Source organism: Osmia lignaria, chromosome 8 (genome assembly GCF_051020975.1).
Source record: "Osmia lignaria lignaria isolate PbOS001 chromosome 8, iyOsmLign1, whole genome shotgun sequence".
Lineage (NCBI taxonomy): Eukaryota > Metazoa > Arthropoda > Insecta > Hymenoptera > Megachilidae > Osmia > Osmia lignaria.
The window spans coordinates 4,983,872-5,008,961 of record NC_135039.1 but is presented as its reverse complement, the minus strand read 5'-3'; the positions used below and the strand labels follow the sequence as shown (position 1 = coordinate 5,008,961).

At 43.3% G+C, this 25,090-nt stretch overlaps 1 protein-coding gene across 1 annotated transcript; it reads left to right on the top strand.

Moving 5' to 3' along the window:
* The first annotated feature begins 4,552 nt into the window (after positions 1 to 4,552).
* Positions 4,553 to 9,597, top strand: LOC117610838 (uncharacterized). Its single transcript, XM_076689587.1, has 6 exons — positions 4,553 to 5,834; positions 6,036 to 6,308; positions 6,354 to 8,343; positions 8,431 to 8,681; positions 9,013 to 9,182; positions 9,331 to 9,597. The coding sequence occupies exons 1-6, from the start codon at positions 4,553 to 4,555 to the stop codon at positions 9,595 to 9,597; spliced, it is 4,233 nt and encodes a 1,410-aa protein (XP_076545702.1).
* The last annotated feature ends 15,493 nt before the right edge of the window (positions 9,598 to 25,090 follow it).

The window sequence follows — 25,090 nt, the reverse complement described above, 5'->3', positions numbered from 1 at the left end:
CTATGTAAAGTTAACTGTTGGAAATTAATACTATCACTACGCGGTGTATACAAATTTGAACCTACTGTAACGTCCCGGAATTATTATCGCGAGTACGCTACTGCACCGACTGCGTAGGGAGAGCGGTTCCCTATAAGAAGGCGTCTCGTAAATAATTATATAATGAAGGGATCATAGGTTCGGGTGGTGCGCGGTAAAGGAGTGAAATCCAACGTTAATTCCTTTCTCAAAAATCGTAATGAGTGTTTATTCAAGAAAGAATGTAATGTGTTTGTTTATAATATGTGTATAAAAAGAAAAGGTAAGTAATTATTTGAGTTATATAAAAATGTAAGTAATGAAAATAATATAAAGAATTAGTGTAATCAGTGTACAAATGTTGCGCCCTGTTCTTGAAATACAAAAGGAAAATTAATTATATTAGTTACAATGAGTGCGCCCTGTATATAAAAAAAAATACAAAGAAAAATAACAAAATAGTGAAGACCTAAAATAAAATACAAAGAAAAATTTAATTGATTAGTGAACGCGTCTCTAGATACGATTATGAAAATTCTAAATCTATAACTTGAATTTATAAAATAAAATTTATTCAAATAAATTGTTCGATTGTCGGGGAGTTGGCGTGGATCCGTTCCGACACTGTAGGAGCTAACCCGTTCGGCCGCAGTACGATTTCTGAGCAACTTAGCCGTCACTGATAGGCCGCATCCAAGGAGCTTCTGCTTTCGCTCGCTCGTTAAGCTTGGTTGCGAACACTGCAGGACGGTATCGTCGCTCTAGAGCCAGTGTACTAATAGGCCGCATCCAAGGAGTTTCGGCTTTCGCTCGCTCGTTAAGCTTGGTAGCGAACCTGACACGTATGAGAACCGCTGCGAACCGGTGGTCGAGCGCTCCGGGTCTGACGCGGAACCCTTGCCGCCTCGCCGACAAAAGAATCTAAGCTACTGGAAACCTACGTAGTAATCGTATCATAGATCCGTGTCGGACTACGATCAGAATCGAAGTGGAAATGCTCCTCGCGGCACGCTCGTATTTATACCCGAGATTTGCTTACGTAGAAGTTTTTTCTATACGCGTTTTTGATACCGGAAGTGTTTGGACTTTGACCGGAGTGTACGTGACTCCGCGCGTATCGCTGTCTTTGTCTATTCTGCGCTCTATTTCTATCTCTCTCTACGTGTTATTCCTATCTCTATCTATATATCCCGCGTCGATCTTTTATCGACGTGGTAGAATTATCGACGCGGTAATTATCGATGTATTTTTTTTTTTTTTTTTTTTAAGTATAAATTTTGTTAAGTATAAATACAACATTCTTTTCTTATTAAATATGAATATAATTGTCAATCTGAATCGTGTTAATACAATAATAATAAAAAACGAAGTGTTATAACTTTGATTGTATAAAAACTAAAAAAAATAAATATATATTTTAATAATTAATAATGGTGGTTTTTTTTTTATTTATTCTTCTTCCTGCGGGATGTTACACTACTGTAACGTCCCGGAATTATTATCGCGAGTACGCTACTGCACCGACGCGTAGGGAGAGCGATTCCCTTGCAAGAAGGCGACTTGTATAATGAAGGGATTATAGGTTCGGGTGGCACGCGGTAAAGGAGTAAAATCCAACGTTAATTCCTTTCTCAAAAATATGTAGTGAGTATGTTTATTCAAGAAAATATGATGTGGTTGTTTATAATATATATAAAAAAAGGTAAGTAACCATTTGAATTATATAAAATGTAATGAAAATAATATAAAGAATTATCGTAATCGATGTATGTACAAATGTTGCGCCCTGTTCTTGAAATACAAAAAGAAAATAATTATATTAATTAAGTACAGTGAGTGCGCCCTGGATTAAAAAATACAAAGAAAAATAACAATCGCGTTTGTGCTAAAATAAAAATACAATAAAAGAAAATTCAGATTATTAATTACAAAATAGTTTGACCTAAAATAAAATACAAAGAAAAATAAATTGATTAGTGAACGCGACTCTAGATACGATTATCAAAACTCTAAATTTATCACTTGAATTTATAAAATAATATTATTTAAATAAATGAATTGATTGACGGAAATTTGGCGAGGATCCGTTCCGACACTGTAGGAGCTAACTCGTTCGGCCGCAGTTCGATTTCTGGGCAACTTAGCCGTCACTGATAGGCCGCATGCAAGGAGCTTCTGCTTTCGCTCGCTCGTTAAGCTTGGTAGCGAACACTGCAGGACGGTATCGTCGCTCTAGAGCCAGTGTACTAATAGGCCGCATCCAAGGAGCTTCGGCTTTCGCTCGCTCGTTAAGCTTGGTTGCGAACCTATCACGTATGAGAACCGCTGCGAACCGGTAGTTGAGCGCTCCGGGTCTGACGCGGAACCTTTGCCGCCTTGCCTACAAAAGAATCTATGCTACTGAAAATCTATGTAGTAATCGTATCATAGACCCGTGTCAGACTACGATCAGAATCGAAGTGAAACAGCTCCGCGCGGCACGCTCGTATTTATACCGGAGATCTGCTTACGTAGCAGTTTTTTCTACACGTACTTTCGATACCGGAAGTGTTTGGACTTTGACCGGAGTGTACGTGACTCCGCGCGTATCGCTATCTCCGTCTATGCATAGTGCTATCTCTCTTTATTCTGCGCTCTATTACTATCTCTTTCTATGCGTTATTCCTATCTCTATCTATGTGTTCTGTGTCGATCTTTTATCGACGCGGTAGTATTATCGACGCGACAATTTATCGATATACATTTTTGGAGTATAAATTTTGTTAAAATATAAATATTAATAAATACCAGATTCTTTTATTAGTTATTAGATATGAATATAATTATAAGAAAAAGATACAAAATATAATTAAACTAAATGTTACAATATTGGATTATATATAAAAAAAATGAAAAAATAAATAAAAGTTTTAACAAATATTAATGATGAAGTTCTTTTTTTATTTACTCTTCTTCTTGCGGAATGTTACAGCCTTCCCCCTGTGTTGGTCTCTTGTCCTCAAGAGACTTTTTTGTTAATCGTTGTTGCTGGCAAGTATGACATTGGCATTTTTCTTCATCATTTCGGGGGGACGCGGCCAATTTTCCAAAATATTTGATAATTCTTGCATGCCTTCTTCTTGGATCCGTTTTGTTTAGTTTTTTGAAGATTTTCCAATTTAACTCCGGGATGTCGATGAGGGTTAACCTCCATGGTGTATCTTCTTTTTGTATTTGATGCTGTGTTGGAGCCTTTGGAGATGTTTGGAATAATTAGTAAGTTATTGAATTAAGGAAAAGAAATATACCTGTACCTCATTGAGTTGTTTTAAGGCTTTTCTTAAGCGTTTCATTTGTTGGCTTTTGCCGGCGCGTCGAACCATGCTTGCGATATGGCGTTTGTGTAGGTGGCGCTTTACGCCTTCTTTCTTTCTTCATCATTCCTTCTCTGTTTTTCCTCTTCTAGGAAAGACCAAAATGGCGGTTAAGGGCTCTCATTGAATAAAATATTTCTATAGAAATAAAAATTACAATTTATTTTGTGTGCATTGTTTTTACATTAATATTCATTGCCGAAAAAGTTCTTTTAAATAGAATACATTGGGTTCTCCAGATGGAAGGAGTGCCCTTTCCCAAAAAGCTTCTTGAGCATCATTATCCATATTCCTGATTGAGTCTTGGCAGGTGGTACAGGCAATTGTGGGTCGGAAGTCAGCAAATTCCCACTGGCATGACATGCAGCGCGTCTGCTTTAACCCGTACTCCTTTACAATAAAGTGGTGCTCCTCGATGTGCACCCATTGTTCCCGAACTTCAGGTCTAATTCTTCTTGCACAGTGGAAGCAAATTGTTCGAAAATGTAATTTCTACCGCCAGCACGCGGACCGCGGCAGCACTTAGCAGCGCGACCGGCAGCCACCTTGGATGCCGGTCAGGCCGACTAATCAGGGAGCGTTATGTCAGCAAGAAGAAGCCAACGGTTCTTGCTGCGACGAAGCCGGTTGATCGGCCATTATCGTTTCGTTCTGCATTGCATCGACACGTGCGACACGCAATTTAGAAGGATCACCAAAAAAGTGCTCAATCTCGATCAATTCACGATTGTTTAACTCGCATGAAACAGCCAACGGCCTTCGCGACAGCGAAAACGTGTGTGTTCGCGTAAAACCCGTATAATTAATACAATTATACGGTGCCACGTGTTGCACCAACACGTGGTTCTAATACAGCTCAAACTCTTGTTCATCGCAACGCGAGTGGACGTGAATACGATCAACGATCCTCGATCAACGATCCTGTGAATTTCTACATACTGTAAATAGTCTTGATTGTTGTAAATATACATTGTGTCTTGTGCAAACTCAAGTGCATTTTCTCTGTCCGTATCACTGCCGATCCCTACGCCGAACCGGTTATACCATCTCAAACTCAAAGACTTTGTGCAAGCTCGAACAGTTTTGAACATTTTCTGATCCTTCGAGCCGGATCGGCAGTGGCGGATCGTGTGCAGCAACAACGTTGTGTGACTCGAACTCAGTGAAATCTTCTGTGCGTCATGAGTGACAAGGAAGAAAAACCCGCCAAGGCAACGCCTCAAACGTCCAAGCCGGGATCGAGAACGGCTTCACCGACGCCGGTTGCAGCAACGCTGGCAGTACCGACGGCACTTCCAACAGAAGCACCTCCACCGACGGTGGAAAAACGCGCAACGCGCTCATCCTCCCCAGCAGGCCTCTCTATGGAGCTGACCTTCAAGGCCAAGAGCCAGATGAGTAGGGTCGAGATGCTGCGGAGGATCATGGATAAGATGCCGGAAATGCTCGACGAGACAACCCCAAAGGACATCGAATCCATCTCTGCTCAGGTGGACGAGATTCACAAGCTCTTCCAGAAAGAGCACGCATACTTGGAAGTGACGTGGCCAGCAAGCCAAGCTTCCCATCCTTACCTGAAGGAGGACTATTACGAGCTCGAAATGGGCGTGGTGCTCGAAGTGCGACGTCGCCTCGGCAAGTTTCGTGTCGCCTTCGAGAAGCTTCGCGAAAGGCGCGGGGAATCAACGGCTCGACGAACCCCATCCAAGTTGCCCGAGTTGACGCTTCCAACGTTCACGGGCAGATACGAAGCATGGCCCGCGTTTTGTGAATTGTTCGCGTCCATTATAATCGACAATGAGCGCCTCTCAAATGTGGAGCGACTGCACTACCTACGGTCGTGCCTTCGCAGTGAATCGCTACGCGTCATTGCGAACTTGCCAAGCACAGGCGAATCGTTCCCCATCGCATGGGCGAATTTGAAACAGCGTTACGAGAATAAACGAATAATTATCTCATCGTTGCTTGACAAGCTATTCTCTACGTCGCCCGTGCAACAGCGAACCGCTGCGGCCTACCACAACGTGGCGGCCAATCTGCGCGACTACAATACGTCGCTACGCGCACTAGCTTCACCGGAGGAGCTTTGGAATTGCACGTTGGTGCATGTCATGTCGCGTAGTCTTGTCAAGACTACGCGAGAAGCCTGGGAAACCAGCTTGGGAACGACAACGGAGTTCCCCAAGCCTGAAAAACTAGAAGAATTCCTCACAACGAAGGCTCGAGCTCTTGAAAGAGTTGAGCTGCCAGCGGCAGCTCAAGCGCACGCTCAGGCCAAGGCCAAAACCACCGGTCAACGACCTGCACTCACTACCACCCAGGCAGCAACGATCGCGAGGGCTTCAGCGCACGCTTATCCGTGCGACTGTTGCCAAGAAGATCACTTCGTGATCTCGTGCACGAAATTTCGTGCAATGACAGTGCCGGAAAGACGACGTCTTGTGGACAAACTGTCCCTCTGCCGTAATTGTTGTGGCCGACACACGACGGCAAACTGCAAGGCGGAGCATAGGTGCAAACAGTGTGGACGTCCGCACCATACAATACTCCATTTGCCGCCTGCACAACCAACGGCCAAGGCTCCAGCCGAGAAACAAGAGGAGGCGACAACGTCGGCTTCAACAAATGCACAATAAGGTGTAGGTGCAGTCGTCGCACTATCAGCTCAAACTCAATGGGTCAACGATCCAGCTCAACCGCCAACACCCGATCAACGATCGTGCTCGCTTGCAACGCAAGCTGAGCTAACGCTGTTAGCAACAGCAAATGCACAAGTCATCACATCATCCGCAACCCACAATGCAAGGCTGCTCGTCGACTCCGGATCGGAGCTCAGCTTCGTCTCTGAAGATCTCGTCGAACAGCTGGGACTACAACGCACTCAATCAACGATCTCCATCACTGGCATTGGTGGCAAAAAATCAACACAAACTCGAGGTATTGTATTATTACATTTACAATCTCTTTACAATACCTCATCAGTTTTGATACAAACTCACATATTACGAACTTTAACTGCAACATTGCCATCTTCTGAGGCACTCAAGGAAGACTGGCCACATCTCAACCGTCTCAAGTTGGCAGATCCTGATTTCTACAAACCAAGAGCTCGTGTTTATTCATCATTCAATGCAACGATTTTTCAAGACAGCGACGCTGCTCTGAGAGAATTGCTGACGAAATTCTGGATCCAAGAGGAGCCTCCAACGGAAACAACATCTCAACTCACACCTGAAGAACAAGAGTGTGAAAATCACTTTCTTGCAACGCATGGACGTGATACTACTGGGCGATACGTGGCGCGTATTCCTCTTAAATCAAATACTAAAGTCTTGGGCACTTCTTACAGTACTGCTCGTTCCTGTTTGCGACGCACGCTCAACAAGCTCAGCAGGAATCCGGAGTATCGTGAACAATACCAACGGTTCATGAGTGAATACGAGGACCTCGGTCACATGAAGAAGGCTTCTTCAATCTCGCTCAACGATTCTTCAATTTACTATCTTCCACATCACGGAGTTTTCAAACCTGACAGCGAAACAACAAAGTTGCGGGTCGTCTTCAATGGCTCAAGTCCAACAACAACTGGACTTTCTGTCGACGACATCATGCACACTGGTGCAAATCTTCTGCTCAACATCACTGACGTTTTGCTGTGGATTCGACATCACAAATGCATCTTCGCGACGGACATCACCAAGATGTACCGTCAAGTGCGAGTACATGAAGACGATTGGAACCTCCAACGGATACTGTGGATTGATGAGGAATCAAATGAAGTCCCATACACACTGACAACGGTCACCTACGGTACCAAAGCTGCACCATTTCTAGCTGTCAGAGCCCTGTTACAACTTGCAGAGGACGAGGGTCAACGCTACCTACTGGCAGTACCATCAATCAAACATGCAAGGTATGTTGACAACATATTTGGTGGTGCAGATTCTCTTGATTCGTTAATTGAAATTGCTTCACAATTAACTGACTTGTGCAACGCGGGCGGTTTCCCTCTTGCAAAGTGGCACTCAAACGAAGCCTCTCTGCTTGAAACCATCGTGCCTTGTAATAATTCTCAAGGTACATCAATCTCACTAGACGACTGCAATACCAAAACTCTCGGATTGCGATGGAACACTGTCAACGATAGTTTCACATTCACTACTAAATCTCACCACAATCTCAATTTTACAAAACGCCTTGTATTATCTGAGGTAGTACAGATATTTGATCCGCTTGGCTTTTTGTCACCAGTCATTATTCGAGCGAAGGTACTCCTGCAAGAATTATGGCTTCTCAATCTCAAATGGGATGATCCACTGCCATCCCATGTTACTACACGATGGATTGCGATCAGAGAAGATCTTACAAGTCTGGCCAGACTCTCTATACCAAGGTGGTTCAACACCTACAACAATTCTACAGTGGAATTACACGGCTTCTCTGACGCTTCACAACTCGCCATGGCAGCAGTAATTTACATTACTGTTTTCTCGCCGTTCACAGATCTCAAGGTAACGTCACTGGTGTGCTCCAAGACAAAGGTCGCACCTCTCAAAAAACTTACAATTCCCCGACTCGAGCTCACAGCTGCGCTGATATTTGCAAAATTACTAAAATACGTTCAAGCTAATCTCAAACTCAACATTGCTGCAATTCACCTGTGGACGGATTCTCAAGTAACACTTACATGGATCAAATCTCACGCATCACGATGGAAGGATTACGTCAGGAATCGTGTAACACAAATTCAAGAACTAACGCAAACTGCAACTTGGATGCACGTTCCTGGCACATCAAATCCTGCTGATTGCGCTTCAAGAGGATTAACTACAACTCAGCTTGAACAACACGAGCTATGGTGGAGGGGACCACCATGGCTTTTACAATCTCAAGAATCATGGCCTGTACAACGCAACGCATCTGACGACACTTGCCTGCAGGAGTGTCGTCCAGGAATCTCGCACGTGTTAACGTGCCAAAAAATCGATTATTACTGGGACTTGATTCACTAATATTCATCTTTGCAAAAACTTTTTCATGTTACCTCAGTTTGTTACAGGTTCATCTCCAAACTGAGAAACACAACTGCTTCAACGAGGCTCTCAAACACGCCAGCTGATTTGGAAAAGGCCAAAATCTTCTGGATCAAGGCCACACAATCAGCATACTTCTCACACGAGCTCAAGATGATGGTCAACAACCAAACGCTGCCATCGTCTCACGCCTTCAATCGACTCACGGCCTTCATCGACGATCAAGGGGTTATTCGAGTTGGAGGAAGACTCAGCAATGCTCAGTTAACCTACGAAGGTAAACACCCTGCAATCCTTCCACGTCACTCACGTCTGTGCGAATTGATTGTAGATCACTCCCACAAAGCAACGCTTCATGGAGGGACACAACTCACACTACGTAGACTACGCCGGCCCCATCGCACTCAAGACGTGGAAGGGGCGAGGTGCGAAAACACAAAAGGGCTGGATCTGTGTTTTCGTTTGCATGACAACGTCTGCTGTTCATCTGGAATTGGTTACCGACTATTCAACGGATGGATTCGTTGCCACGTACCGACGGTTCGCTGCAAGAAGAGGCATTCCACATACAATCTACTCCGACTGCGGAACAAACTTCATCGGAGCAGATTCAGCATTGAAGTCAATGTTCGTCGAGGGCACTCAAGACAATCAACGATTGGCCAAGCTGTTCGTCGACGACCACACAACTTGGAGTTTCAATCCACCTGCTGCACCGCACATGGGAGGAAAGTGGGAGGCAGTGGTCAAGTCTGTCAAATACCATCTCAGACGCACGGTGAGTGACACTTTACTCACTTTTGAAGAATACTATACTCTTCTAAATCAGATTGAAGCAACGCTTAATTCACGACCACTGGAGCCTCTCACGGACGACCCTGACGATCTCTCAGTGCTAACACCAGCTCATTTCCTAATCGGAAGAGCAATCTCAACACTGCCTGAGCCATCTGTTGAACAGGCCAACATCTCACCGAGAGCCAGGTGGCATCTCATACAACAAAAATTACAACAATTCTGGAAGCGCTGGTCAACTCAACATCTCCAACGGATGCAATCAATCTCTAAGTGGCAGCACCCTTCCAACAACATCCACGTTGGATCTCTGGTGCTGCTTACAGACGAGCGCTTCCCACCATGCAAGTGGCCTCTTGCTCGAGTGCTCGCAGTTCACCCTGGACCAGATGGATTGACGAGGGTCGTCATGATCAAGACGGCCACCTCAACTCTAACTCGGCCAATTGCAAAGTTGGCTCTACTACCAGTAGCGGATCAGGATTCATCACCATCTTCTACGAGCTGCTGATGGCGGGCGGAATGTTCGAAAATGTAATTTCTACCGCCTGCACGCGGACCGCGGCAGCACTTAGCAGCGCGACCGGCAGCCACCTTGGATGCCGGTCACGCCGACCAATCAGGGAGCGTTACGTCAGCAAAAAGAAGCCAACGGTTCTTGCTGCGACGAAGCCGGTTGATCGGCCATTATCGTTCTGGTTAACACAGCGATACCACGTGTATTATCAGTCTCGACTAATTCTATCGTTCTGTCTCAATCTCGCCAAAAAAACTACTCTCGCGACCGTGCAGCAACGGCCAATGGCTAGCGCGAACTCGCGGGTTCTCAAATTATTTAAATCCGCGTAATTAATACAATTACGTGGTGATACGTGTTACACTAACACGTGGTTTCATACAGCACGAGCTCAAGCTCAATCCACCGCGACGCGTGTGCGAACATCTTGATCAACGATCAGTATACTTTCGTGCAACGCACAATTTACTGTAAAATACAATTTTGTACATAGTGTATATAATTAGTGTTCATAGAATTATACGTTGTGTTTGTGAAATCAACTTGTGTACGATTCTCTAAATTTCCGTCTCACTGCCGATCCCTACAACCGAACCGGTCTCGCAAACTCAATAAGTTTTTTGAACACAAATTCTTCCCGATCGGGGGCTGTAGAAATGCTGGAAAGCAGGAATGCAGTCCAGTAGATACAGTGCTTCAACGTCAATGGTTGTTTGTCGTATTTTCTATAAAATTATTGTATCACTTGGCGTCAATAGAATTTATATATATTTTTTATTTATGTTTTTTTTTTTTTTATATATATATATACGTATATTGTTATTTAATGCTTACTTTTTCCTTCCTTTTTCTGCCTTATTTCGATTTTTAATTTCTTTGCTTTTGGGTGGTTTCACTTCTCAGCTCAGTTTCACAATGGTAATTGCTTTTGCACAGTAGTGTTCTTCATGAACAGTTTCCACTTGCTTTCAACGGTTTTTTGGGTTTTCGTTAATACGCATGCGCGTGTTCATGAACTTAGTGGATTTTTGTGTAGATCTTCACGTTTGATCTATGATGTTGATTGGTAAATAGGCCCTCTTTAGCCTATCTTTATGAACGATTCGCTTTTTATTGGGTCCTATTGCCAATTCTATGTTATTTGGTTCTATGTTTCGAAGTATAGTGTATGGTCCAGTGTATTTCTTTTCAAATTTGTTTCTTCTAGGCGGGTTTAACAGCATAACTTTTTCACCTGTTTCGTAGTTTATTGGTCGAATTTTTCTGTCGTAATAGTGGTTTTGTCTGTGTTTTTCTTTTTCCAAATTTGATTTTGCTATTTCTCGTAAATTGTGCAGTGTTTGAATTAGTTTTTCGATATAATCGGGGTATGTTTTTAAATTGTCAATCGGTTTAATACTTGATGGTTGACGAGCTTTCTTCCCGAAAACTAATTCGTGTGGTGTAAATTTTGTTCCTTCGTGGATGCTGGTGTTGTAGGAAAACATCGCTTGTGGTAACCATTCGTCCCAATGTTTTTCTTTTGAGATATAATGTTTTAAATATTCAATTAAAACATGATGGCTTCTTTCTAGTGATCCATTTGATTGTGGATGTAATGAAGATGTTCTGTATGTTTTGATTTGGAAGGCTTTAGCTAATTTCTTCATTAATGATACTGTGAAACATGTACCCTGGTCTGTAAGTATGGCTTTTGGACTACTTTTACGTTGCGCGTCGAGAGAGAGAGCGAGCGCGCAACGTAAAAGAAGAAAGAATAAAAATATATTTGTAAGTAAGATGTTAAGATAGAAAATATTGAACTTGATTCTTCTTATTTTTGAGCGATGTGAAAGGTATCGCTGCCACCAGTTCTGACCGCGTATGGCGCAGAAAGCGTCCTCTACGGTCAGAACAAATTAAAAGACGGAAATTTAGATATTAGATAATTCCGTTGGGTTCGTCAGTGTTCTAGGTCCCATACGGGTCCCTCCTTGAAACGCTGTGTTGGCGTGCGTGGATTTGAAATGTGAATGATACTGGAAATGACACTGAATGGAAATTGAAAGAAATGTTAATATAGTTTAGTGTGCAAAAGAAAAGTAAATTTAATTCAAAATAACTATTGAAGCTAACAGAAAACTGAATTCCAAATGACTATTGTTGAATACTAAATAAATTCTGCATAAATTACTGTTAGTTACTATTAAATGAATTCGATTAGAACAATACTGATTTACAAGGGTAAAGATGCTTAACCTATTGTTAATATAAAAGTGACTGTAATCGGAAAAGATATTTGACCTTTGTTTTACAATGAAACCTTCTAATACAATTATGACCAGATTTGAAATGTAAAGTATATTTTTAATGCAGGACGACTGCCTCGACCAAATATAATAGAAAATTAAGGTTTTTGGCGGTTTCTATCCACAAGGTAACGACCTGAACGAAGAGGCTCCTACAACCCCCGAAAGGGCTTTACAGGTCGTCCCTGATAAAGTATCGTAGTCGAAACAATCGTTACACACAAATTCGCGATGATTCAAAATTCGGAATACATAGTCAGAATAACAGTAATATCTAATTGAAGAAATTACTTCTGTATCACGCACTTTTATCATATGTACGTATGTACATATATATGTATATATATAAAACTTAAATATTAAAAAAAATATCAAAGAAAGATGCAGTTCAACTCCTTCTTTTAACTGCTTCCCAAGTTAATGTATTACATAGTATTAATATATTAAAAATGTATTTTTATGTATTAAAAAAACGTTAATGTATTAAGAATCAGAACTGAAACCGTAATATCGGGATTCGAACTGATTCTCCTGGTTTCTTAATTCAGCCATATTGCCATGGACGAAATTATATTATTTTGTCGATTCGTCGATGCTGCTGCCACGTGATTTAGCGGCTTGAGCATCGAGCCGATAACGTAGAAATGACGAGAGCAGCCGAACTCTGCCAAACCCGCAGAGCTCACACGGACACGTGGGACAACGCACTTGTGTTAGATGAAACGATGCGGTAGGGGAGTCACTGGGACGTCGTGGAACGTCGTGGAGAGGGTAAAAATTTGTCCCACGTCCCACGGTCCTGGCATCAGTGGGCCGAAGCCCCGAGGCAACTCATCGATCATGGCATCGATCGGTCCTACTATAGTCTAATCGCACGGGAGTGGGGATGCCGCCGCGGTGGGGGCCCGCGATGCGCGACGCCGCGACGTCTCGAGGGGTATACCCCCCAGTGGTGGGGATGGTTTCTTTGCAAATATCGTACAGAACTTTTTAGCTTATAACGAGTCTATACTGTATGTAAATATGAAAGTATTTGGAGAGTGAAGAGATCCGTCTATGACGGGTGTAAAGTCGCGGAGTTCTCTCTCTCACTGACAAGGAGAGTGCAAGGCCTTCGTCTCACCGATTTCGTTGAAACTTTGCACACTTATAGATCTCGTTCTCCTGTTTACGAGTATATACCATTATACGGGCAGATACTCAGTAGTTTTTGAGATATTTATAATTAAAGTTTTATTATTACTTTAAAGTAGATTGTAGTTGCGGCGACTACCAAGTGTAACGGTGGCGCAGTTGTAACGTATCAGGCTTCTACATCGACGATCCAGGGTTCAAATCATGCGTGGTGTGGGTATGAATTTTTTTTTGTTCCAGTTAATTGAATTGCACAATTACTTGTTACCTCAACCCTGTACCTCAACCGGGAGGGTAGTTACAGGGTAAGAAAGAAAAAGTAGTTTTTGCCAGTAGTTGTTCTATGCGGATTCTAAATCACTGGCGTCAGCATTTTTTTTGCTGACTCAGTAGAAATTTGACACCATCAGCAAAAATATGATACCCCCCACCCCGACAACATCCACCCCTCTCCCCACCCCATGACCTTGAAGTGAAATTTGACACCACCGTCAGCAGAAATATGATATCCCCCGACAACCCCCACCCCTCCCTCACCCTATAACCACCCCCTCAGCAGAAATAACCATCCTATGACAACCCCCGCCCTATAACCACCCTATAACCACTCCCTCAGCAGAAATAACCACCCTATGCCAACCTCCGCCCTATAACCACCCTATAACCACCCCCTCAGCAGAAATACCCGAACCACCCCTCAGCAGAAATAACCGCCCTATGACAGCCCCCGCCCTATAACCACCCCATAACCACCCCGTCAGCAGAAATACCCACCCTATGACAATCCCCACCCTATAACCACCCCCTCAGCAGACCAGACCCCGCAGTAATTTGACACCATCAGCAGAAATATGATACCCCACCCCCCATGACCATGAACTATTTTTGTCTTATCGGAAGACGGCACAAGGCCCCAAGTGGAAATGAGATTTTTTGTTGGCGCAGCAAATCTGACGCTGCAATTCGCGACTATACAAGGTAGAGGTTCTGCTCATGACCTTGAACGAATTTTTCTACGTCTTGGAAATGCGGTTTTGTTGACGCTGCAGAGTGAATAGCAATTAAACACTTTCGTCAATGACAGCCCCACTTTAATAAAATGGGAGAAAATTGACAATGTGCGTCATATGTAGTTTGACAATCAGAAGTGCAAGGATACTTAACGCGTTTGTGGAAAAGAGAAATGGAGGCCACGTTACTGCAGGAACTCGAACGCATCACCGAATTATTGGCGCAGCGGGCGATAAACATCAATACTGAAGATGAGCGTTGTGATTGCTTGATGCAATGTGACCAGTGCATCGAATTGATAGACGAACGATTACAAATGGGAGACGATTTATCAGTAGAAGGATGGCGAGACATAGAAGCATACAAAGAAAGAATCGACGCCTTGCGTAGAATATTCTATCGTGACAAAAAGCAATACAGTATAGACTCGTTATAAGCAAAACGCTCGGGACCGGACTTTTGCTTATAACGTGTAGTTCCACCATTGTTTGATATTTGCCGACTGCTTCGACATAGAACGGTTTGTTTTCGCTCCGTCCTCTTTTGCACTCAAGGTCCTTTTCTACGTTCGAAGCAGTCGGCTAACATCAAACAATAGTGGAACTACACATTATAGGCAAAAGTCCGGTCCCGTGCGTTTGGTTGTAACTAGTTTACATGGTAAATATGGTCCGAATTATATCGTGTTTGGTATCATTTTAATTAGAAAAATGTCAGAAATATCATGGAAAAAGGTCTATAAAAAAAAACTGAAAAATAGCAAAGTTAGGTTGTTGCATTAGTATTGCCTCACTGATATTTGATCCAAGATCATGTTACGCTACTCGGCGAGCGAGCTTCGCGACGTCTCGAGGGGTATACCCCCCAGTGGTGGGGATGGTTTCTTTGCAAATATCGTACAGAACTTTTTAGCTTATAACGAGTCTATACTGTATTACTAAACGAACTTGCTTGTATAGAACAACTTTTGACACAACGTATTGCAGCCATAAGTAGTAACGACGACCGAAACGCATGTCTGGTGCAATGCAATCAATGCATTGATTTAATGATAGAGCGATTGCAACTGGAAAAGGACTTATCAACTGGTTTGAAAAATAGCTTAACAGCCAGGATAGCGAGATTTAAATCGTTAAGAGCAGAGTTACACGGATCTGTAAAAATAGGCGAAGGTCAAAGGAGAACAGATGCTGAATCACATGCATCATCATCATCATCTCTTATCTGGGAGGATGTAGAATCAGCTTTCCATAACCGGATAACTACAGGAATTATAATCAACACCGAGCATATTGAACCACGAAACTTTTTGGAAGATGCTAGAAAAATAGTATTCCAACGTCTAGCGGAAGTTTTCCAAAATCATTCATGCATAAAAGTGTATACGGTGTTGTATGGGGAGTTTACCGCTAATAATAAAACTGATGTGAAAAGTTTCAGTGTGAGAAATAAACAATTATTTTCTACATCAAACTTGAACGATTGGTATGACAAATACGTTGTGAACTCAACTTTAACACTGATGGAAGAATTTCAGGAACGGAACAGTGGTTGGGCAATATCGAAAATTCTGCATTTGATGTTAGATATCAATAAATGCAATCCGATGCATGTTGGTTGTTACACTGACATACCAAAAACAATCAAGGACAAAAGAGCGGTAGTAAATGTGACAGTTGACGATGATACGTGTTTTGTCAGATCGATAGTTGCAGCATTATATCCAGCCCATATGAATGCAAATCGACCATCATCGTATCCTAACTATGACACCGTTTTAAATTTGGAGGGCATCGCATTTCCAATAACGCTTAATCAAATACCAAAATTTGAGCGCCAAAACGATGTTTCGATAAACGTTTCTTTCTGGGACATGAATGTGAAAAGGTGTGCTCCGCTCCAACTCACCACTAACAAAAGATTTCGTCACGTTAACCTGCTGATGCTTGAAACGCCCAACCGTAATGTGCGCCACTTTGCATGGATTAAAATCTTTCCCGGCTTGTTTCAAACCAGCTCAGTGCACATAAGAGTAAAACTTATATTTGTGACAGGTTTGTATCACGCCATTACCATCTATTTTAGTGTATGCGTTTGTTCTTTTGGTACTAATGCAGTTACTTTGTTTATATGCAGATGCCTTCATTACTTTTATGTGGAAGAAAAGTTATTGAAACATACGAAGGACTGCATGAAGATGAACGATTGCGCAATCATTCTACCATCGAGTGAGGATAAAATAATAAAGTTTGATAATTTTTGTCACCGAGAACGTCATCCATTCATCGTGTACGCCGATTTCGAATGCATGCTTAAGAAGATTAACAGTAACATCAATCAAGGACACTGGAATGCATACCAGCAGCACGAAGCATACAGTGTGGGATATTATTTTCACTGTTCGTACAACGCATCGGTGTGTGAGTATCGCGCGTATCGGGGTCCTGACTGTGCGGAATGGTTCGTGAATGAACTTGAGAACCTTGTAAGAAAAATTGCACCATTATTAAATACGATTGTGCCCATGACAGATTTGACGGGTGATGAAAAAGAAAATTATATGAATGCAACGCATTGTTATATTTGCGAAAAACCGTTCGACATCGACGAAATAAAAGTTCGAGATCATTGCCATTTCACTGGTCGTTACCGAGGACCTGCTCATCAGGGATGTAATTTAAATTATAAAAATAAACGTTTTATACCAATAGTGTTTCATAACTTATCGGGATACGATGCCCATTTTGTAATAAAAGAATTGGTAACGATTATCGAATGCTCGACATCAGTCTTGCCAATTACAAAAGAAAAATATATATCATTTTCAACGAATTTAAAACGTTTCAAAATTTCGCTTCGATTTATAGATTCATTCAAATTTTTAAATTCAAGTTTAGATAAATTGAGTTCTTATTTAGGGAAAGACGATATGACGATTTTACGGTCACAATTTAATTTTTTGAATCAGATAAGATTCGATTTGCTTACACGAAAAGGCATCTTTCCATACGATTATGTTGCCGACATGAGACAAATTTTATAATCAACTAAGCGACTGTGCCGTTTCACAGCAGGATTATGACCACGCGATAAAAGTCTGGTGCAGTTTTAATATAAAAACACTTGGCGAATATAGCGATTTATATCTAAAAACAGACGTTTTATTATTGGCCGACATTTTTGAAAATTTTTGTAGCAACTGTTTGAGAAGTTACAAATTGGATCCTGCATATTACTATACTTTACCTGGTTTTACGTGGGATGCAATGCTGAAGCACACGCGTATCGAGTTAGAATTATTGACAGATATCGATATGCTACTTTTCATAGAGCGCGGCATACGCGGCGGTTTAAGTCAATGTTCTAATCGATACGCAAAGGCCAATAATAAATACATGGATTCGTACAATTCCGAAAAACCATCGCGATATTTAGTATATTTCGACGTTAATAATTTGTATGGATGGGCAATGTCGCAGTATCTACCTTACGGCGAGTTTAAGTGGTTAGACGATAATGAAATTAAAACTTTTAACATTCATGCAATATCCGAAAATTCGAACATTGGGTATATTTTGGAAGTCGATTTGAAATACCCGCTAGAATTACACGATAAGCACGCAGATTTACCTTTTTGTCCAATACGCGAGAAGCCTCCTAATGCCAAACATGAGAAACTACTCGCTACAGTTCAGGATAAGCAACGTTACATCATCCATTACGGCAATCTTCAACAATGCATAAATCATGGCTTAAAAGTTTCTGTAATTCATCGCGTTTTAGAATTTAAACAATCTCCATGGCTTCGCGAATACATTAATTTAAACACACAACTTAGAACTGTAGTTAAAAATGATTTTGAAAAGAACTTATTTAAATTAATGAATAATGCAGTCTTTGGTAAAACTATGGAGAACGTTAGAAATCATGTAGACGTTAAATTAGTTACAAAATGGGAAGGTAGATACGGGGCTGAGGCCCTGATAGCAAAACCAAATTTTCATAGCAGATCAATATTTTCGGAACATTTGGTTGCAATAGAGATGCGAAAGTTGGAAATTAAATTTAGAAAACCTGTCGTGACTCGTGGCAATTTCGTGGGTTGCCCGAAACGTCATATTAATTTCAAAATTAATTTCCATTAATTAATTGTCTATTCTGGTCTCCGAAAAGACGATGAGACCAGATGATAAAAAACGTGCCTGAAACGATGGCTATATCGCAGTTATTTTTACGTCGAAGTATTACTTTTCTGATTACCGAAAACTTGTAAGAAGAAGAAGAAGAAGCTGTTACGTCCCTAGTTATAACCCATTTTCGTCTTTCGCCATTTCAAGGAGGTCTCGCTCTGGAATCCGCGTAACATCAGCGTTTTCTCGCTTAGCGACGCCCGCGATACGAAATCGGGGAACTCGCGGAATGCGATGGCGAAAACCCTTTGCTTGCAGGTTTTCGCAAGCAAAGAGCGTGACCTACTCCCCTTTTGGGAGTATAAGTTATCGCCACAATGCAGGTACGCCAGTTCCGTGATAGCGTAAAGCAGAGACGAAGTTCTGTCCGTTCGTAAGGCTAAACTCGAAACCAGGAAGATCATCAACGACGTGCTCGGCCGACGGTTCAACACGAGTGTATCCCCGTAGTCTGAAATAACAGACCCATAATTGGACCAAGTCCAGGAGTGCACCCGTGTGCTGTGCAGGACCACCACCAACCGCTTGTATCTTCAAGGTCGAGTCGTGGCCACGCGTCGCGAGTCTAGTGTATCGTCCGAACCGCGAAGCAAGTGAAAACCGAGACCCTCAGTGTGAATGACCAGCGAGTGAATACGAGAACGAACGAGTGACCAACAACACCCGAAGTCAGCGAAGGGTATGTAACAACAGAGACAGAATATATATATCTATTGAAGACCCATACATGTCTATCTTTAATTATTGAACGCCCCATCCTGTACTCCTATACTACCTGCGAGGAAGGTCAAGGCACGCTTTAGCGTTTTGATCGGCAGAACCCAGAACATAGTAATAGCGAAATAACCACCCTTAAGGTGGGACGTAACAATTTGGTGTCAGAAGTGGGATCCGTTAATCATACGGATTCACGTAATTTAAACAAATATCGAAATTCTTTCATTTCCGTGGCTTAACGCGCCGTAACTTGACCACACCCTTGCTACTTTAACGCTCGCCTTCTTATAACTGTCACCATGCCTCTCGTTCACGTCACGATTCCCTCTCGCAACCCACCACCGCCTCCTACATCCTGGCCGTCCGTAAGAGACACACGGAGCCTCGGACAATCCGGGACATCCCATTATGATTCATGGTTCATCGCCGAAAGGGAGGAGAAAAAGGTGGATCGCGTTTTAGAAAAAATCCCTGATTTCGACCCTGAGAAGGTTTCGTTCGAAGATTTTCTGACCGCAATTCATGAAGTAAAGTCACGAGTCCCGTCCGGCCTAGAGACCAGATTTCTCGAAGGTCTTATGGATAAATTAGTTCAACACGTTAAATTCTATGTAGAGCATCAGAACTGCACAAGCCTCGTCGACCTCTTAAAGTTGCTTCGAAAGAGATACGCTCCTAACAAGACCTATAAGGAACTCTGCTTAGAACTCGGGAACCTCCCGATGAGGGACGACGAAACGGTCCTAGAATATACGCATCGTTTCTCGAAGCTACTTTATCAGGCATCCGCCAGCGGTCGCGACGAAAAGGGCGACGAATTCGACCCCGAAAAATTCGACATCTTAGCGGGGCGAGCCTTCATCCGAGGCTTGCCATCAAAACTATCGCAGGCCGTAATGACTGCCCGGAAAACCACACTCACCGACATCATGGACGAGGCACTCTTGATAGACAAAAACGACGCGAAAATGAAAAAATCAGCCCCTCCGACTAAACCACCGGTCAACCCTTTGCCAGCAACCCCTCCTTCACCATACGACTACAATCGCACCTGGTCGGAGTGGCGGGAACCGCCACAACAGGTGCAACCGGAATATCCTAGCCACCCATACGGTTCTTGCTACACGAATTCGGTCCAGCCCGCGGCCCCTCCGGTAAATACGTGTCAATCTCGGTACACAGCTCCACCGTGCGGGGCCGGATGCCCACACGGTTGCGCGCCATACATGCCCCCGCAGCCTTCTTGGTTCTGCGGGTGTGGCCACGCTCAAAGGGCGCCACCTCAAGGCCCACGCTATCATAACCACTATCAAGCACACGGAACTCAATATTCAGGCCAAACGAATTATTCAAATAATTATTCACGCGGTCCAAATCGGCGCCAAGGACCTCGCCGACCGCCAGGAAATAGCTATCCTGAACGTGGGCGCGATCCTCCGCCAAGACTAGATAACAGGCCGTCGCGCAATAACACTCCAGACAGAGAAAATTTAAACTTCAGTCGCGCCCGTTCACCCGCGGACAATCGAGCGGGCGCAGCTTTTACGCCTCGCCGCGATCCCCAACAGCCACAAGCGAGTCCCCAAGACTCTTACAGGCTCCTTCGCCGCGAATCCGGATCCGCTCAAAGGAACTGAACAAAGGCAACGGAGAATTTATTATAGACACCGGCTCGATGTTGAACTTGATTAAGTCAAACGCGCTACGGACCGACGCGCCGATCATTAAATGCGAGAGCGTCAGCGTAAAGGAACTGCAAGGATACATCATCGCTGCCGGCATTATAAGCATTAAAATAAACGGAAGCCAAACTCTCTTTTACGTCGTCGACAATCCGGATTTCCCTGACGGAGTAATAGGCCTCTTAGGTAGCCCGTACCTCCTGCAAGAAAAAAGCGAAATTTCCTTTCACCATAGAGCCCTAGTAACGAGCAAACGGCCGATTCATCCAATCGGATTCTCGAACTCACGGGAGATAAAAGAAACGCTGACCTCTTGCCAACGCGACCAGAAAGCACCACGAGCGCTCCTCGGTAAACAGGAATATACAAAAGTTGCGTCAGCCGATTACACAAACGATAACGACGAAGACGCGGACCGCGCCGTCGAAGAGCTGACCCAACAAAATTCTCGGGAATCGGGTGAAGAAACGCGCAACGCGACCGACATTATTGACCTACCTAGGCCGCTGACACCGCTGACAGACGAACAGCTGGAATTTCAAGGCGAAGATCTAGGAGACTATGTCGTCACGCAATTAACCGACGTTGAGAGAATCCAAAAGATTAATAAAGCACTAAAATTAGATCATTTAGAAGGTAAACCGCGACGCATGGTCGAAAGTATCGTAGCACGTTACGCGGATAGATTTTTTATTCCCGGCGATCCTCTGGGAGACACAAAGGCAATCGTTCACAACATCCCTGTGGACGACAAGATTCCGGTATTTACACGACAGTATCCCTTTAGCGTCGACCAGGAAAAAGAAATATCGAAACAAATACAGAACTTAGAGGATTTAGGGGTAATAGTTCCCTCGGACTCCCCGTATAACTCGCCCCTCTGGCTAGTTCCGAAAAAACCGGATTCGAAAGGAAATGTGCGCTGTAGACTTCCGTAAATTAAACGCGAAAACAATCGACGACCGTTTCCCGATTCCCCGCATATCGGATATTTTCGACCGGTTAGGAGGTGCAAAATATTTCGCTGTTTTCGACTTGGTAAATGGATTTCACCAGATACGCATGGCCCCGGAGGACCAGGAGAAAACGGCATTCTCGACTCCGGATGGACACTACGAATACGCGTGCATGCCGTTCGGTTTGAAAAATGCGCCCGCTACTTTTCAAAGGCTTATGCAGCTCGTTTTGAAGGGACTAATTGGTAAAATCCTATACGTATACATCAACGATATAGTAGTTTACGGACGCACGTTGGAGGTGTTACGTCCCGACAAAGGAAATTCCATTCTCTCCAATTTCAAGTTGCAAAAGCGTTAGCAATCAGGAAATCGGTTCAATGACTGACCTCCTTAGAGTCACCAGCGTCAACAAATTCTCTCTTCTTCTCGAAACGCTGTGTCAAAAATTATGTGCAACGCATAGACATTCCAACAGGTCAGTATACTACTGAACTCTTTCCTTAATCATGCGAAATCAGCATTTTCGGCCTTCATAAAAACCCAGTTACGGACAATAGCAACACAGACGGCCATACAGTCGCGAGGTGCGCGGTCTTTCTGTCCGAGAAACATCCAGTATTGCAGAATACGTCGAGCAGAGTTTCGTGAGAATCAAGTGTCACGCGAAAAGACTCAGTTTTCTCGTTAATAAGACTCAAGTTTTCAAATCATTTGTAATTAAAACTGTTAATGTAAAGTATTTAGATTTATTGTTAGTGTAGAGTCATAGTTTCATCTTGTCAAGAACATTGTATCATCATCCGTGCGTCGAGAGAAGAGAGAGAGAAAGGAGCGAAGGATCGAACTCGTTAACCGTTTCTGTTCACCTAAATATCCGGTGAGTGCGATTAAAAAACTGGATACTCTGTCCTCAGTAATTAAAGAAAATTGTAATATCTCTTGAATGCCCATTATATTTTCATACTTCGTTTCTTTTGGCAAAATATATAATAGTTATTTATTCAATCTCGTTAATTATTTAGTGCGTATTGCCCAAACCTTGTGTCCAACGAGCGAAAGGCTTGTATCAGTCTAGACCGAATCCGAATCCTATAATATCTTACCTTCACAAAGAAGGTGTTTAAGCGTTGCGTCGGATCATATCAATCCGCAGACTAGTCACCTACCACTACGCCTGCTCCGCACGTAACAGAGGAAATGGAAACACGACTCGAAACTCTGTTCCAACGCCTTCGCGATAATAACCTCACTCTGCAACCAGATAAGACGGAATTTCTAAAGAAAGAGGTGACCTATTTGGGCCACATCATCTCGTCCGAAGGATTAAGACCAAACCCGGAGAAAATTCGAGCAGTAGAAAGTTTTCCGACTCCGACCACGCGAAAAACATTGAAACAATTTTTAGGATTGGTAAATTACTATAGGCGATTTATTCCAGATCTGTCATAACAGGCCAAACCTCTGACAGAACTAACCAGTCCCAAGAAACCCTTCACATGGACCGAAGCTCATCAGAAAAGTTTTGAGGCATTACGACAGACACTGTGTAAAGAACCGGTTTTGCTATCCGAATTTCGACGAGCCCTTCATTATCACCACCGACGCATCGGACATCGTTGTCGGCGCTGTCCTAAGTCAGGGCAAAATAGGCGAAGATCCACCTATTGCCTACGCGTCGTTAGCTCTCACGCCGGCTCAACAAAATTACTCGACAACGGAGAAAGAATGCTTTGCAATCATCTTTGCCGTAAAACATTTCAGAACGTACATATATGGCAGAAAATTCACGCTAGTAACAGACCATCGTCCTTTACAATGGCTATTCTCGGTCAAGGACCCAGTATCACGCCTAGCCCGCTGGAGAATACTCCTAGAAGACTATAATTATGAGATCATATACAAACCAGGTCGAGTAAACGCAAACGCAGATGCCTTGTCAAGAAATCCGGTACCATTTGCACTACCAATAATACCCTCAGATCAGATCACCAACGCAGAGGAACCCATTGCAAACCGGGTAAGAGCACGTCGGGCGGCCCAACCTAGGCCAAATTACGAGGAACCACCATCCATGATCCTGGACGAAACACAATCGATAGAAAATATAGAACCAGAAGAGATCGAGCCCAATGCAAACTCCACCATGATGGATGACAACGTCACCACGGAGCAAGAGCACGAGGCACTGGCAACTAGTACCTCAAAACCAAGAAAACGCGTATCTTGGGGATCACCTCTCTCCACCCAGGAACCTATACAGCCATCCGAGGATCAAGCTGAACCAGAACGGGAACCATCCTCACACGACCTCTCGCAAACAAATACCGTCGAACAACCGACACGCATCTCCTGGGACTTGCCATCCCCAGCAGAATTATTAGACATACCGCAATCGACCATTAGGACTCCCGAATTTACTCGTAAATGGAAAGACATTGACAATATTTACGCGCCATATCCACAGGTCACCATCGGCCCAACACAGGCTAAAGTCATCCAATGCAAAATAGCCATTTCTAAAGCTCCACTCACCGAGGGCCCTGGTAATATCGCACATTTTATCCCTGCAGATAAAATTCTCACCAGCCCCAACTGTAGAACACTAAAAGCCCTCGGTATGCTCTCGGAAACAAATCTGCTCACGGAAAATCTAACCGAAGGACGCGTAATCGTTACGCAAGCAGAAGAAAGGCGAATTTTTAGCGTCGTAGGCGCTAAATACTTCTTCCAGACTATCGAACAACACCAGATGTTTTATTTACTGCATGCTTTAAAACTAGCAGCAAAAATAGAAGGAGTAGATAATCTCCGCATCCCAAGGAGCGGAGAAACGATGTACAAAGTGGACGCTCAAACGTTACAACAACAATTGTCCGAAGCCTTTCACGACGAACCGATCACCGTGACGATATGTACAGGTGAAATACAAACTCCGCCAGAGGACCATCGAGAAGATATCATTCGCCATTATCACGAAAGTTTAATAGGAGGTCACAAAGGAGTAACTAAAACATATCGACGTATACGGAACCTTTTCGACTGGCCTAGAATGCATCGAGATGTGGAAGACTACATTCGGTCCTGTAAAAGCTGCCAAGAGGAAGAATTAGTACGGATCAAAACACGAGAACCAATGCTCATTACGGATACGCCAGCCAGACCTTTCGATAAAGTAGCATTAGACACTGTCGGTCCTCTTCCATTCACGCCAAGTGGAAATAGACACATTCTCACGCTTCAATGTCAACTCTCAAAATTTTGCATGGCCATTCCATTACCGGACATCCGAGCTGAAACTGTAGCAGACGCCTTCTCGCGTTACTTCATCGCAATGTTCGGCGCGCCACGGGCAATCCTCACGGATCGCGGCACGTCGTTTATTAATCAAGTTCT

Excerpts from the sequence above, each read along its gene's own strand:
- LOC117610838 (XM_076689587.1), top strand. The coding sequence starts at position 4,553 with ATGAGTGACAAGGAAGAAAAACCCGCCAAGGCAACGCCTCAAACGTCC. Across the intron at positions 6,309-6,353 it reads AAAATCAACACAAACTCGAG|TTTTGATACAAACTCACATA; the intron begins GTATTGTATTAT and ends ATACCTCATCAG. Across the intron at positions 8,344-8,430 it reads GGAATCTCGCACGTGTTAAC|GTTCATCTCCAAACTGAGAA; the intron begins GTGCCAAAAAAT and ends AGTTTGTTACAG.